General features: G+C 40.5%; 2 protein-coding genes across 3 annotated transcripts; one reads left to right on the top strand and one right to left on the bottom strand.

Annotated features, from left to right (window-relative positions):
- Nucleotides 1-2727: 2727 nt before the first annotated feature.
- On the bottom strand, nucleotides 2728-6402 carry gpsm3 (G protein signaling modulator 3). The gene is made up of 5 exons (XM_080427757.1): nucleotides 5797-6402; nucleotides 4760-5263; nucleotides 4267-4435; nucleotides 3777-4012; nucleotides 2728-3596 (listed from the first exon to the last, which is right to left on the bottom strand). Exons 2-5 carry the CDS (start codon nucleotides 5252-5254, stop codon nucleotides 3462-3464), a joined length of 1035 nt encoding a protein of 344 aa, XP_080283883.1. The 5' UTR covers nucleotides 5255-5263; nucleotides 5797-6402; the 3' UTR covers nucleotides 2728-3461.
- A 417-nt stretch (nucleotides 6403-6819) lies between these two features.
- pbx2 (pre-B-cell leukemia homeobox 2) lies at nucleotides 6820-14805 on the top strand. 2 transcript variants are annotated; one of them, XM_080425651.1, is made up of 9 exons: nucleotides 6820-7206; nucleotides 7946-8019; nucleotides 8431-8675; nucleotides 9014-9204; nucleotides 9712-9847; nucleotides 11225-11366; nucleotides 12799-12828; nucleotides 13206-13303; nucleotides 14009-14805. In XM_080425651.1, exons 1-9 carry the CDS (start codon nucleotides 6968-6970, stop codon nucleotides 14087-14089), a joined length of 1236 nt encoding a protein of 411 aa, XP_080281777.1. In that variant the 5' UTR covers nucleotides 6820-6967; the 3' UTR covers nucleotides 14090-14805. The 2 variants fall into 2 exon arrangements, with proteins under 2 accessions (XP_080281777.1, XP_080281778.1); XM_080425652.1 differs by lacking the exon at nucleotides 12799-12828 and having other exon boundaries at nucleotides 6884-7206.
- The last annotated feature ends 445 nt before the right edge of the window (nucleotides 14806-15250 follow it).

Genomic DNA, 15250 nt, shown 5'->3' with positions numbered 1-15250 from the left:
GTCAAATTATCCTCTTGAGGCTATTGTTGGCCTTCTGTCCTTGAGAGAGGGACATAAACAGGTTTCCTCTGTCCAGATTGCTTCAGAGATGGTAGTTCCACGTTTTAAGCAGTCAGCTGCATCATGCACCTTGTAGCCTACAAGACTTCACAAATCCCTAACAATATTTGTTATTGTCTCCGCCAGGCCGAAAGGCATGGCGAGAGAGTATGTTTTACCCATTCCATTTGTTTGTTTGTTTTTCTCTATAATGAAAAAAACAAAACTTTATAAACTATGACTGGATTGCATGAAACTGTGGGAATAATCAGTAGGCTGCTCCAATTATACATTCAAATACATCAGAGGTGAAGATCACAATGAATGGGAAGGCCAAAATTACTTCAAAACAGTGGGTTGCTCACATCCACTTTGTTGCTGGTGCTGGACACAGTGACAGTTCAAAAGAAAAAAGGTGTTTAGTTTACTTTAAAACACAGAGAAATGTACATGGTACAACGTTTGGGCCACAGTTGGCCTTCATCCCCTGATGAAGGCCAACTGTGGCGAAACGTTGCACCATGTCTTTTTTCTGTGTTTTAAAGTAAGGCCAAAAGTCATATCTCTAGTGGAAATGGCATATGTTGACAACTGCATAGTTGTGGTGGTCTGGTGGAGTTTAGGTATACACTCTACTGGGTGCCCGCTTTCTTTTTTTATATGCTATAGATTGTGTGTGATTCAGCCATTGTCACCATGGTAATCTATAATAACACCAGCACACCACAAACATTTGACTGCAGTCGGCAGCTTGCTAGTTGCAGCTCAAAAGGGGAACTCTTTCACATCTTGACTTGCTCTTTGCAGTCTTATGCACTATTTTAAACGTAAAATGTTCTCCTTATTACTTTTTTAAATTAACATTCATAACCAAACTATAGGCCTATCCCATATAGCCTATTCACCCATGTGCAGCAGTACATCTTTTCTCAAAAGTAATCTCCAAAAGTTTCCCTGCTTCTGTTTTACAACTCTGCAAATCTTTAAGTTCTCAATTTCTCATAACTGTCAGTGTTAAATAATTGCTTGTTCTTGAAAGAGACCTGAAGCCTTTGGTTAGTCAGTCTCTCCATCTCTCTCTCTCTCTCTTTCTGTAGACATGTGATGATCTACAACACAATATGTCAGACACAGACCAGGTTTTCAAGCTAAACGTATCTGGAAAGATTGGACACTTGGTAAGTGGTTCAAGATCCCCAACTTTTCTGTTGATATAACAGTTGAAGGCATGGTGATCTCTCTGTTACAGAATTAACCCTTATTTTCCCTTTTGTATTATCTCGTAAAATGACCAGACACTTGGCTATTATAACAATAAAATCTCCACTAATACTTTTGCCTGTTATACCACTGTAATGTTAATTGAATAACATATCATACTATCTCGTAAAAACAATTTACAACCAACACTTGAAACCAACACAGTCATTCACTGTTATAGTATTTACTGTAGATTATAAAGTAGCTGTATTTATACAATAACATATTCATTTGAGGAAGTAACCCATCGTCTTCTCTCACATCAACCGCACCTGATGTGAGAGAACCTAGGACTTCCTCCAAAAGCAGTCTTCACAGAAACTGCACTGTCACATGGTATCCAGAGGTCCTGTCTGGTGTTTGAGTTTACATTTGAGGCATTTTTGTTATATGGAGCATCTTGCAATGAGTGAAGGAAAAGGGTTTGATCAAGGTGCCAACTTAGTTTTTTTTTACAACAAGGGTTATTTTATTAGTTTGTAATGATAATAATTAAAAGATGAGTGTTTTAAAAAATCATGTATTGCTTTCTATCGTTATAGTGATTTTAGTGATTTTTAACTGGGGGACAGAATGCGGGGGCATTCTGTCCATTGGTAAATAGTCATGAACGCAGCCTCCGATTTCCGTAAAACTTTGTATGCACATCCCCACTAGGCCATGGAAGAAATGCCACCCTACATTTTCAAATCAGCCTCATGGTGGCGCTGTAACAGTTTTGGCCTATAACTCTTGAACCCAGTTAAAAATCACTAAAATCACTTTAAGGATAGAAAGCAATACATGATTTAACACTCATATTTTAATTATTATCATTACAAACTAATAAAATAACCCTTGTTGTAAAAAAAACAAAGTAGTCCTTTAATGTTGTTGGTTCTCAATTTCCCCTCTGTCCATCCTGAACTATCAGGGGAACTAGCAGCCAGGAGGTGATGCTTGGAAGATCTTATTAACTATACAGCAGAATTTATGCTGCCTGCTGCGGGATCTAGTGAGCCCTTGAGCCAGCTGCTCATTTGAAGGATGTCATACACAGTAAAATCATCAATGTGTACAAATGTTACTTTCTCAGTCAGAGTTACAAATGGATGAATTAACGCTAAAGATTTTACTGTGTGCCAGAAAAGAGAAGTTGTAACATCCCAAATCTCAGCAGTTAGGGAGGAACAAACAGCTGCATAAAATTGGATTTCTGCTGGCTGATTTCTTGTTCCCAATATGTGTTTTGATCAAAACGACCTGGCCTTGCAACCTTTTAAGGAACTGTAGTTTTACTTTTTTACTTACCATTTCCACTGCCATATATTGGGTAAGTAAATATAGAATACAAGCAAATAATAATTTCTATCAATATGTTAATTAGAGCAGCTCAAATCTCCTTTTTCACCACCCAATAAAAACATCATGAAATAAATGCAATGTGTATAAAAGGCTCAGATGCATATTTTATTATCCAAATACAGTTAATCAATGCAGCCTTGACAAGATCTGATACTCAATCTGTGGTGTTATTTCTCATCACTGCTTACCCACTCGCTGTCAAGTACAGTATACAGTACAACAAGGGAAATATCAAGAGATATAACAGTCTATTTCTGAAGGAACAGGATATTCTGTACATATACTGTACACAAACAACCACTCAGTCAGACATCTTAGACTTTGTTTTTGCAAACAATTAATAAAGTTCTAGACTGGAGCACACGTGTTCTTCAGAACATTGTTAATCATTGGATCGTCCTACATCTGAGAAGCACTGGATTATTCCTCCTCACTGGCTGATGTGAAGTGATCCTCCTAGTTTTTAGTTTTAGTTTTAATTTGTCAAGAAGCGAAACCATTATTACCGGTATTAATAATTTAGAAAAACATGGCCTAAGGACAATGTAAAGCAATTTCATCGCAACAGAGAATTTGCAATTTCATCAGAAGTGACGACATTCACATGAATAGCTTTGTTGCTCAATCATTAGCATTTTGCTAAACAGTTTTATCACAGAGCAATATTATCAAAAGACCATAGAACAAGTTGGTCAACAAGCCGTGAACTAGAAAAAACAAATGTTTGAACAAAGGTGTACGACAATCCCTTTTTAAAAAGGCATTAAACTAAAGCCATGCCACATGTTGGGGCTCCCAGGCTCGGCCATCTTCTTGTTTCAGGTTTTAAGCGGTAGCTCGGTTCTTTGCTCCTCCATGCGACCTCCCTGGACCCTCAGCAGGAGGGAGAAGAAGTCCTCATCGTCCACGGGACCAGGGGCTGCGCTGCGCTGGTCCTCCAGCCTGCCTTGGGCCTGGAAATGGGTTTGAATTGTTATGCAATGCCTTCATGTATGAAATGAGTAATGCCTCATGGAAATGACTGGTGTGATACCTCTGCTGGGTCCATTACAAGAGACTGTTGAAATTCCACAAGGCAAGAGGCTGTCTGTGACGGAAAGCATCTAAAATATTAGAGGGGTCAGTCTACTTACTTGTGTGGTGAGAATCATATTGTACAGGTCATCGTTGCTGACAGGAGCAGTGACAGGAGCAGGCTTTTTCACAATTGTGAGTTGTCTAATACTGCCTCTGAATCTGCTGGCTCTTGACTTTGGGGGTGGGGACCTTTGTAATTCAGCCCGCTGGTCATCTAGGCGGCGAGCTTGGGCTGTGGCCACCAGCGTATAGAACTCCTCTCTCTGCAATGAAGTCATGGAGGAGAAGATGACTGCGGGGAATGAAGAGGAGGACAAAGGAGAAAATAGGAAGGTGTTACAGGCAATTGACGAGATGCTGGCTATACCTCAACGAAGAAAAAACATGAAAATATGTGATTATAGTATCAGCTCAAAATTTAATTATTAACTGATGCACATTAAATCCGAGAGTGTAAACATGGACCTGTGTGGGTCTCAGAGTTCAATTAACTCAGGATTTTACAGTCTACTATGTACTGTACTATTGCATTATTTGGCCTATAACCTCTCTTGGCTGGTTTTCTGGCATTAGGTTCCGAGTGGCACCTCCTCCTTCCAAATCCACTCTCCAGACTGAAGGAGCAGCGCTGGTCATTGAGCCTCCTTCCCTCCTGCAGTGTGCACAGCAGTTCATATAGTGCCTCTGGGAAGTCAGGAGTTGACCTGTGATGAGCCTATAGAGAAGAAAGAAAGACAGGGGAAGCAGAGAGAGTACGAGCGAGAGAGGAGAGGTTTCAGACTTACAGTGAGTGGTACCGGCTGTGTTTGTTGGCACTGCTAAAGTATTCTGCTATGTACACCCACACGCACTGTTGCACAAAGTTCAACTCCTTGTTACTCTGCCAAAAGATTGGCCTCTGTGCGTGCCGTGGTTAGTTTAAAGTCAAGAAATCTAAGAATAGGTCCTTTGTTCACCACATAAATTACTAACTGAATTACTGTAAAGGTGAGGTGGGGGCAGAAGTACTCTAGATCAAAGTGAAATCGAATCCACCAACCTGTTTTCTGGCACCCACTGGACTCTCTGACACCATAGATAGCTGGTCAGAGGAAGTAAGTCCATTTGTGTCCACTTGATGGCCTGTTGCTGCGGATATGTCTTGCTCTGCCTCCGTGTCTGTGTGTCCTGTAGATTTCTCAGGTACTTTGTTGCATTTCATTGCATTGTCCATTTCTTCTGGCCTCTGCGCAACTCCATCCTTTTCATTCCCAGCGTGCAGTCCTCTCTGCTTTTCCTCTGTGATGGGATGTTGCTTTGGCAGGCTCTGTGCTTCTAAAGGCATTTCACTCGATACAATGTCTAAACTTAGCTCCTTTTCAGAATGTTCATCTTCCTTTTTCACTGCTGAGTCTCCATTATTGTTGAGAACCACTGCTGCATCAAGGCTGACACTCCGTCTTTCAGCAACTCCCTCAGCGTCCCCCTCTTCAATGATGACAAGAGGTTCCAACTTCTCTTCAGCCATTTCAGCTTTCACTTGCGTCATCGACATAAGCTTTGTCTAAACAAACATGATAGGAAGATACACATAAATGATAATTTAGTGTGGGAAACATTTACACTGACAACATGCCCCCATTTAATAATAAACATAACATCAAGCTTTAGCTATCACTCAACTGCAAAACAGACTGTGGGCATGCAGCTGTAAGCTTAATCCTTCTGAGGAAATGTATTTGAAACCAGATTGACAGGTTCTAACATGTAGACAGTAGACTGCAGATGTTTATGTTGAAAATCTGAATGTCAGTCACATTTTCCAACCTTTGGAAAGGAATGTTTTCAAAGGGCTGTGACAGTAAACAACGTTTTTGACAATTTGATCAATACTATCATGTTATACACGCTCACTCACTACATATTGCCTTGTTGATTAAATAAATGATATTCTTTAAGTCTAACTTAAGCAAGTCTTCTTGATTACTCCTTTAAGTTAAACTTAAGTTCCCCATAGCAGGAACATGCAAAAGTTGTCTCAAATATTGGGTTTTGAAGTTTAATCTAATTACAATGTAATAACTCAATTTATCTTACCTTTATCTTGTGTAATTAATCCCTGAAAACGTGAAAAGCATGATCACTTGAAGTCCATGTAGATTGAGTAGAGCTCCATTGATTCAGTTCTCAAATATCTTCATGAAAAACTTTAAGGTATGAGTGTAGCTTCACATGCCGATGCATCTGCTTGCTTAACTCTCTCTCTCTCTCTCTCTCTTTCTCTCTCGCTCTCTTTCTCTCTTCCTGTTCCTCTTCTTACCCCTACCCACCTCTTTATTTAGTCTATATGGCCCATATCTTTCAGTGTAATTCTATTTTTAAATATAATAGACAAAAGTGTGTGTCATTATAGCCTTGTTGTTCCCCAGAGAAAGAGTTTAGTTTACCATTAGGGATTACCTTAAAACTGATTTAGCTGTAAAAGGCAGCAGCTGTTTGCAGTGCTCTTTGAATTATATGTCAGACCAAGCTGTAACGTGTTGAAACAGGCGCCTGTTCTTCTGACACTGCTGTGGTTTTGGCACACATCCTGTTGACTAGCACCTAAAAGAGAAGTAGACACAGACAAGTGAAAGAATTGTCATAATAAGACTGACTGTCACATTTAATCATACAAAATAAAATAAAAGTTAACTCATTTTAGTTATAGGTAGGCCTACTCAAATGAGTGCGTGACCACCAGAAACCGGATCAGATCAGAATGCTGCATGGTCACTATAGCTACCCAGTCCCCACCCAGTTAACACACAAACGCACGCGTGCGCGCACACAGATGGCACGCACGCGCGTACAGGATGTACCTCAGTGTTGTGAAAAGAGCATACATAGTAGGCTAATGTGCATACCAAACAAAGACATGCGTGTGCACGTGCACGTGTGTTGCGCGCGCACACACACACACGCACTCAAAATACAACATTTCTATTTTTGAAAGTGTGAATGTGATGTTCAGTCAACATTTGAACTCATTTGCCGCTGCGACATATTTCGCAACGCAGACCCATCTATAAATAATATAAATACTATACGACTTTCCCTTTTTTACAATCCAGCGCTAGGGGACTCTGGTGGCAAGAATGCTTTAGAGGTGTGTGTGTGTGTGTGTGTGTGTGTGTGTGTGTGTGTGTGTGTGTGTGTGTGTGTGTGTGTGTGTGTGAGCCTGTGCGCACATTTGGGCAGCAGTCGTCGCCATCGTGCGTCGCTGAACATGTTGCAGCAGCAGCCTCTCACGGGCAACGGGCCTTCCAACGGCCGGGGCCTGGGCGTCAGCGGCCACCCCGGGATGCATGGCCTCAACTCGGTTCACCAGTCCTCCCAGCGCCGCTCGGACGGAGACCCGGGCCTCGAAGGCACCGAGAATGGACATGAAACCCGCAGAGATATTGGTGATATTTTGCAACAAATAATGACCATCACCGACCAAAGTTTGGACGAGGCGCAAGCAAAGTTTGTGATTATTCTTTTTATTTCACGTCATTTGATTTAGATTTTTTGTTGTTGTTAGTTAGCTGACTCCTTCCCTAGAGTCAAAGTTTCCTGAACTTCAACCTATTGTTTCCTTTTAATAAATAAGAGTTATAACGTTAATGAAAAGGAAGTTAGTGTTATGTCTGTTCCCCTTCCCCACTAACGTGTGGTTTATTTAGTTATTTTAGTTATTCCCATTTGTAAACAACACGCATTTGTTTTAAGAGTATGTTAGCTATTGTTAGCTAGTTAATGTTAGCTCCGCTCGACAAAAATTACGTCATTTTTTATTGGAAAAAAACGTCCAAGCAACTCAAGTCAACACCTTTTCAGTTGAAAAGACGTTATTATTTTGTATTTATTTTAAGTATAAATTAGCCCTTAGTTTAGGCTAACTGCTCAGCCATTGCTGGGCTGTTGGCTAACTTTTTGAATGCTTGTATGTTAAGTCATGTTTATATTTATATTAGCTATCAACGTCGTTTGACCCCTTGATAGCGTAGATTTTATTTGACATCATCGCATAGATGAAAAGACGGGATTTAAAGGGCAAATGTTAACGTTGCTAGCTAGCCAGTAGCTAATGTTTGCTAAATTAAAGCATGCTAATGGAGGCTGGTTTGTCACTTCATTTGTGTTGTTTTGTTTTGATCTAAAGTTATTATAGCCAATCATTCTACCAAGCTGGCTAAACACCATGGTCGTTCTTCCTGCACAGGAAACATGCATTGAACTGTCATCGAATGAAACCTGCTTTGTTCAGCGTTTTGTGCGAGATCAAGGAAAAAACTGGTAACGTTATGACAAAGAGTTTTGACCCTGTCGTAAACTATTGTTGGTTATATTTTCAAACTCTTCCAAAGTTTAACCATTAACCTTTAATCTAAGTGCTTCGGGCTCTTGTCCACTATACTGTGTTTACATTATTCTGCACATTAGCAATGACCAAAACATCAGTTTGCAGAATTTGACCTGCTGTAGTTAACACATTGGAATAATAATAATAATGCAGTAATAACAAGTTAACCTCATGTTGCCTAAGACATAATGTGATTATATTTTCTCCTCTTATTAAGTGCCTAAACCAGCTTCTGATTCCACATAGATTCCACATAGAATGTACACATTCATTTTTCTCCTTGTTGACATCTTGACATCTCACCTACAAAATCCTTCTCAATTTGACACTTGTCTTTGTGACAGGTCTATCGATGAGGAACGCCCAGGAGGAGGAGCACCAGGATCCGCAGCTAATTCGACTGGACAACATGCTGCTGGCGGAGGGCGTAGCGGGACCAGAGAAAGGGGGTGGGGCTGCAGCTGCCGTGTCTGCGGCCACCAGCGCGGGAGGGATGTCACCCGACAGCTCACTGGAGCACTCCGACTACAAAACCAAGTTGAGCCAGATTCGCGGTATCTACCATACCGAGCTGGAGAAATATGAACAGGTACTTATAATGTCACTGCAGGGGGCTAACGCTATGGCTTTCCTTTTTTTTTGTAATGGGAAAGCTATGTCAGCTAATTTTGATCACCCACAGACAAAATAAGGGTACTGCCATATTTGGTGATGTTGGAAAAAGACCCGGTTTGTGACCTTTTTTTCCCCTCGTCTCTTTCCTTCTTTTACAGATAATTCTTGTCAGGCAGTTTTTTAATCTTTAGATAGTGTAGAGAGAAATTAATCTTAGGGTAGAGACTGAGAGCAGGAACGACATGCAACATAGGTCACACATATATTATTATTATTTATTTTATTATAGCGTCAACCTTTTTTCTTGTCCAGGCATGCAGCGAGTTCACCACCCATGTCATGAACCTACTGAGGGAGCAGTCCCGGACGCGCCCTGTGTCCCCAAGGGAGATTGAGCGCATGGTGAACATCATCCACCGCAAGTTCAGCTCCATCCAGACCCAGCTCAAACAGAGTACATGTGAAGCTGTCATGATCCTGAGGTCCCGGTTCCTTGATGCAAGGTGTGTGTGGTGTGTGTGTGTGTGTGTGTGTGTGTGTGTGTGTGTGTATGTTTAGATGGGTGTGTAGATGGGTGTGCACGCTTGGTATTCTCGGAGAATGATAGACAGTATGCGTCAAGGGAATAACATCCTGATAACAGCTGTTAACCTGATCCTGATAACAGCTGTAATAACTGTCCGTAAGAATTTACACACTTTTTGGTGTAATTATCATTGACATGTTCCCGAACCCAGCTAAAATGCTACTACGTTATGTTTTAATGGCACTTCATTGGTGGAACAGTACAATCCAGAGTGTGGGTATTCATGCGGTTGGGGCCACAGCATAACTATTATATGTCTTAAGCATATGCGTGTGAGTGTGAATGTGGGAGTGAATAAGCAGAACTGTCTTAGTGTATGACCGATGTAAGAGTGTTGCAGGTCATGAATAATGGATGTTGAAGTAGCAATGTCATCAGAAAACAAACATAAAAAATGTTTTCTCATGTATTTCTGTCTTGTCAGGCGCAAGAGACGTAACTTTAGCAAGCAGGCCACAGAGGTCCTGAATGAATATTTCTACTCCCACCTCTCCAACCCTTACCCTAGTGAAGAGGCCAAAGAAGAAATTGCCAAATCGTGTGGAATCACTGTGTCTCAGGTAGGGATTGGTACCTAACAAGAACCGGTGCTAACTTGGTAGCTGTTTCTGGTTGGACAAAACAGAAATAACAATAAGCTTTTAAAAAAAAGTTATCAAAGATTTTGTAAGTAGATGTTTTAAGGTAGGCCTAAAACAGTGAGAGTCAAATAGTATTTGCTTCCGAGAAGCTCAAGAACTATTGTTCTGTGTCCAATGTTGTTGAACAGCAACTAGCCGGCATTTTGGCTAATGGTGTGGTAAAAACAGTTGACGCAGTAGGCTTTATTTTGCCCTCCAGGTGAGTGTAACCACATGTGAACATGGAATATCAGATTTATCCTCGTTGCTGGGCGGGCATAGACATACTAGCAGACTGGTATGCCAGACTGAACTGAAACCATTTTAAAGCAAATGCTATGCTGACAGAGTAAGAGTCCCGTCATGTTTAGATTAAGAAGCTGATTTGTTTTGCCACCGCTACAGGTTCTTTGCAAAGGTTCATGGTGTTTATTAGCCTGGAATCCAGACGGAGGCGCTCGTTCAGCATTTGTTTAAAAAAAAATTACTTCGCTTCTCAGTCTGACTATCATCCTGTTTGAGCTGGATTTCCAAACTACGCGGGCAACTCAGGAAGTGACTCGAATTTCACATTGGAAAGCTCTGTCCCGCCCCGCACACAGACTTTTACATTGAAGCCACTAGTCCTGCCCCGAACCACAGACCGATTTCAAGCTGCAGCCCGTTTGTGCCCGTGAGCCCGTCCCGCCCCTTGGAAATAAAAGGTTTACCAGACTGAGAAGCGATGTGAGGAAAAAAAATCTGCTGAACGGAGCGACTAAGGCTGGATTCCAGGCTAGGTGTTTGTTGTCACATACAATACGTACAGTTGGTAGCATCAGTATAGACAGTGAAATTCTTGTACTTCAAAATTATTTTACTTTTACAACAGTGCGCCTAGTAATAAATAAATAGTCAAAGTAGCCTAATATCCATAATAATAGTCACCCACTGTCACTGTTGATGCCACAGTCTCCAAAAGAGTGATGTTATGCAGGGCAAAAGGGTGCAGCAGGGTGGAAATTTCAACCTGTAGATGGCAGCACTGACAACGCTTTTTTTGTTTGTGTGTTTCTTCATGAAAATGTTGAAATCATGACTGGGAATGGGATTGACATGTTTTACCTTATGGTTATCATGGCAATTTATCATCATCATGATGATTTACCATAAGGCATAATAATACATTTATAGCTCAAAAGACACTCTTTAAAATACACAGTTATATACAATGTAACTCATGAACATACGTGTGTGTGTGTGTGTGTGTGTGTGTGTGTGTGTGCGCGTGTGCGTGTGCGTGTGCAAACTGACATTTTGATGTCAATACAATGCCAGGTGTCCAACTGGTTTGGCAATAAGAGAATTCGCTACAAGAAGAACATTGGCAAGTTCCAGGAGGAGGCTAACCTCTATGCCGTGAAGACCGCAATTGTGGCAACACAGAATGAGGACTCACCGCACACTCCCAACTCCACAGGTATCAAAAGGCAATCCTAGTTTTGTATGGAGTAGGGCTATTGTAACTCCCTTTTCACAGGCTCCATGAAGTTTTTTGAGGGGGGGTTTTGAGGAAGTTTGTGTAATTAATTAGAATATTAAAAACGATACCATAATGGTATTTTGTTTTCACTTCAATCACAATGCTTTGGTAAAAATGTCATTGCTGTGTTTCTTAGTTTTTTAGTTAATGTTGGCTTCTCAATTGCTAGCCTTGATTTCCAGACTTTTGTTTTTTCTTTACTCTATTTCGTTTTTTTTCTCTATCCCATAGCCATATATGAATTACTGACGTACAGGTATAATCAACCCCCAAATCTTTGCACTTTTATTTCTCTTTAATATGGCAACATCCAGTCCATTATAATTCTTATAAGCTCAGACTCTAAATTATGTTTTTTCACAGTGTTTGTCAAAAAATTACCTACTTGAAGACTGTCAAAAAAACAATCTAGAAGAAAAGTAATCAGGCTAACATGTTAAGGGTTAACCTCACTCCGTCAAATGGAAGAAGCTTGCGACACACATTTTGTTTCACAGCGTACTTGCATCTGAGACTCCGGGCGCAGAATCGATGACAGACTGAGTTTAATTTTTTCAAGCTACTAGGCAGGTGATTGGATGATCCCGCCCCTAGCAGCCGCTGATTGGTTCGGATGCGCAGCAGTTCGGGCAGCTTTACTCTGTGAGCAATCCCAGACCCTCCTTCCTGAAACCAAATGCAAATGAGATTTCCGGAGGGAGGGGGGGTTTACCAGGCTAGTTAAGGGTGCGGTCACACCAAACTTTAATTCTGCCTATGCGGGCGGATTCTGCCAATGCTTTTCAATGGGAACGGAGCGTTTCCGCTCCGTTCCCATTGAAAAGCATTAAAGTTCGGTGTGACCGCACCCTAAAGGAATAATTCACCCAAGAAATTACTTTATTTCTATCGTTTACTTACCATGTGATGTCTAGAAATCTAAAAATTAAGAAAAAACTTGATGAATGGAAATAATCAGAGACCCAATTTAACAACAGCAAAACTATATAAGAAATCTGTTTGTAAACTCCAAAACACAGTTCGTAGAAGCGTCCCAAATGTCTACTATCCATTTGTATAACACTCCGTTACAGTTTGAACCGTGACATGCACGAACGCACACGCACGCGAACACCCAGGCGTGTGCGTCTTTCAAGCATGAGACTGTTTAGCCCAGAAATGTTTAAAACATTTATTTACTTCTTCTTTGGTTATATTTTGGAAAGGCACTGAACGGATTATGGCAGAATACACTTTGACGCACAACATGAGCTGTGTTTTGGACTGTATGAACAGATTTTTCATATTGTTTTGCTGTTGCTAAATTGGGCCATTCATCAAGTTTTTTCTTCATTTTTGGATTCTTCATTCACCAAAGTTTTACAAACAGAAATTCTCCACGAGTCAAAGACATCACAGGGTAAATAAACAATAGAAATAAAGTCATTTCTTGGGTGAAGTATTCCTTTTAAGGCCTGTACACACCAAGCTGTCTTGTCAGACATCTCCTGACTGTTAAAAGGTTTTTGAAGTTAATCCACTACAGCATACAAATAGGCTGATGGCATTATTCTGCACCTGTGTGAGAGGAAATAAATGTACCATACTGGGTAGGATGACAAAGGATGTCTGTATAATAATCTTATCAGTTATGATGTTCTTTTGCCAGAAGTGAGTGTGTTCCATAAAATAATTGCGTCCATGTCTCTATATCGCTCTCTCCTCATTCTGTCAGTGCTGCCTAAGTTTGTGATGGCGTACAGGCCTTTAGCATAACATTGTTCTCCCTCCCTGTAGGGTCCGGGTCCTTTTCTTTGTCTGGGTCAGCTGACCTTTTTCTTGGTGTTCCACCAATGAATGGAGAGCAGCCTGCCTACCAAGTGGGAGCACAGCAGGTATACTAAACATCACTTCCACTTCCAACACATCTATACATTTATTTTTTACACAAACTGGGTCTTTGTACTGTTTTGAGTTACATATAATACCAGTGGTGGAAAAAGTACAATTTTTTTTACTTAAGTAAAAGTATCAATGCTGCAAGGTTGAAGTACTCTGTTACAAGTAAAAGTCCGGAATTAAAAATGTTAAGCAATTTTTCAAAATGTGTAAAATGTCAAATAATCTTGAAAATAGCAGATAGCTGAGCTTTTAGATCGGCTATTTTCAAATGGACGAAATGTATATATGGCTGAAGTGGTTTATGTATGTTTTGTAATAATAATCAAAATTACAAAGTAACTAGTAACAAAAGTTTTCAAATAATTTTTGTGGAGTAAAAGTACAATATTTGCCTCAGAGATGTAATGGAGTAGAAGTAAAAGTACTGAAAACTGGAAATACTCCATTTAAGTAAAAAAAATACCTCAAAATGTACTAAATGCAACCCATCACCTTGAGAGAGTTTGGGGATCTCCATAAAGGGAATACACACACACACACACACACACACACACACACACACACACACACACACACACACACACACACACACTCATGCAGAGATGTCTTGCTTTATAGGTAGATAGATACACAAACAACTGTCATGCAGGAATGTGTCACCACCTGTCTGAAAATGACGTTCTCTTTCCACTTGGCAGACGAACGGGAACTGGCAGGGTGGAAACACGTCACCCGCTGCCACCTCACCCAGGAGTGACCAATCTGACAACTCTGACTGATTGCCTCGCCCACTGGCATTGGACGACAGCAACAGAAAGATTGCAGATGGAAAAGACAGAAAGAATGATATGACTCTTTCCCACTTGGCTGCAGTTGTTTTTTGTATGTTCTTTTTTGTTGTTTGTTCTCTTTTTAATGTACGTATGCTTTACTTCATGTTCCCTGTCGTTTATTGTTATGTTAATATGATGAGCTGAGTGTGGGAATGGTCGAGTGAAAGTGTGCATGTGTGTGTATGAGTATGCAGATGTGTGTATTGCGTGCATGCACGTGTGGTTTTATTATCGGGCATTGGGTCAGTTTTGCTTTACTTTGACATGTTACTTCAGTGTGCGAGTGTGTGTGTGTGTGTGTTTCTGTGTGTGTGGGGAGGGGTGTGGGGAAAACTGCATTATAATTTTTATCACACTATATTATTGCTGTTTTATTAGTAGTGCTATAAGTCTTTTATGGTTTTCATTTTAAGGCTCATTTAGAGAGAATGCATTTGGTGAATGAGAGGACAATAGAGAAAATCCAAAGATTTTGTGTGTTTGTTTCTCTTGTTTGTTTTGTTTTTTCCTACTGGGCTTGTATGTCCCTATAATGGATGACGTGTGCCTGTGTCCATATTAACGGTTTGAATGAGTATATCAACAGTGCTGTCTTTTCTGTACAGTGAAACACCTGTATTCTCTCTACCTCTTTTACAATAAAGACTGTATTCAAAACTTCACAGTGATTGGATGGGTAAATTAATTAAGTATTCAATTAGTCACGATAGAGTGTGACTCTTGCACTGCCAAATGGCTATCCCTGCTAAATCTGCTTGAATGTGATAAAACGCTGTGATTGGTGAGTGTACCAAATAGAATGTTTTCGCTTCAGTTTGCATCTACAAAATATAATATGCTATTTTACAAGCACATTAGTTGTAGCTCACACCGTGGGCAATCTGCAAACAATTTTTTTTAACAAGTAACTTGGATAGTATTATTGCTACACTTGTCCATGGGGTGGATTACTGGACCTTGGCCCTGGGGCACAAGAGCTCAGGGGGCCCCTAAGCCAGAGCCTTTGCAAGAATTGTCATGCTTATTGAATTCACATTTCTTTTCAAAGGGCTTATGTAATTCGTGTCAATAACGGAGTCCCAAAAACTCTATTAGAAACTGAAGAAA

This window comes from Gymnoscopelus braueri (assembly GCF_963280865.1).
Source record: "Gymnoscopelus braueri genome assembly, chromosome: 4".
In the NCBI taxonomy this organism is placed as follows: Eukaryota; Metazoa; Chordata; class Actinopteri; order Myctophiformes; family Myctophidae; genus Gymnoscopelus; species Gymnoscopelus braueri.
The sequence above is the reverse complement of the archived record's forward strand: the minus strand, read 5'-3'. Positions and strand labels throughout refer to the sequence as shown.

Bases quoted from the DNA above. Each gene is read 5' to 3' on its own strand.
- gpsm3 (XM_080427757.1), bottom strand. From the start codon at position 5,254: ATGTCGATGACGCAAGTGAAAGCTGAAATGGCTGAAGAGAAGTTGGAA. The intron at 4,436-4,759 runs GTTGGTGGATTC...TCTTCTCTATAG, and splicing joins CAGTGGGTGCCAGAAAACAG to GCTCATCACAGGTCAACTCC. The intron at 3,597-3,776 runs GTAAGTAGACTG...ACCCATTTCCAG, and splicing joins ATATGATTCTCACCACACAA to GCCCAAGGCAGGCTGGAGGA.
- pbx2 (XM_080425651.1), top strand. From the start codon at position 6,968: ATGTTGCAGCAGCAGCCTCTCACGGGCAACGGGCCTTCCAACGGCCGG. The intron at 8,020-8,430 runs GTAACGTTATGA...TCTTTGTGACAG, and splicing joins CGAGATCAAGGAAAAAACTG to GTCTATCGATGAGGAACGCC. The intron at 13,304-14,008 runs GTATACTAAACA...TCCACTTGGCAG, and splicing joins ACCAAGTGGGAGCACAGCAG to ACGAACGGGAACTGGCAGGG.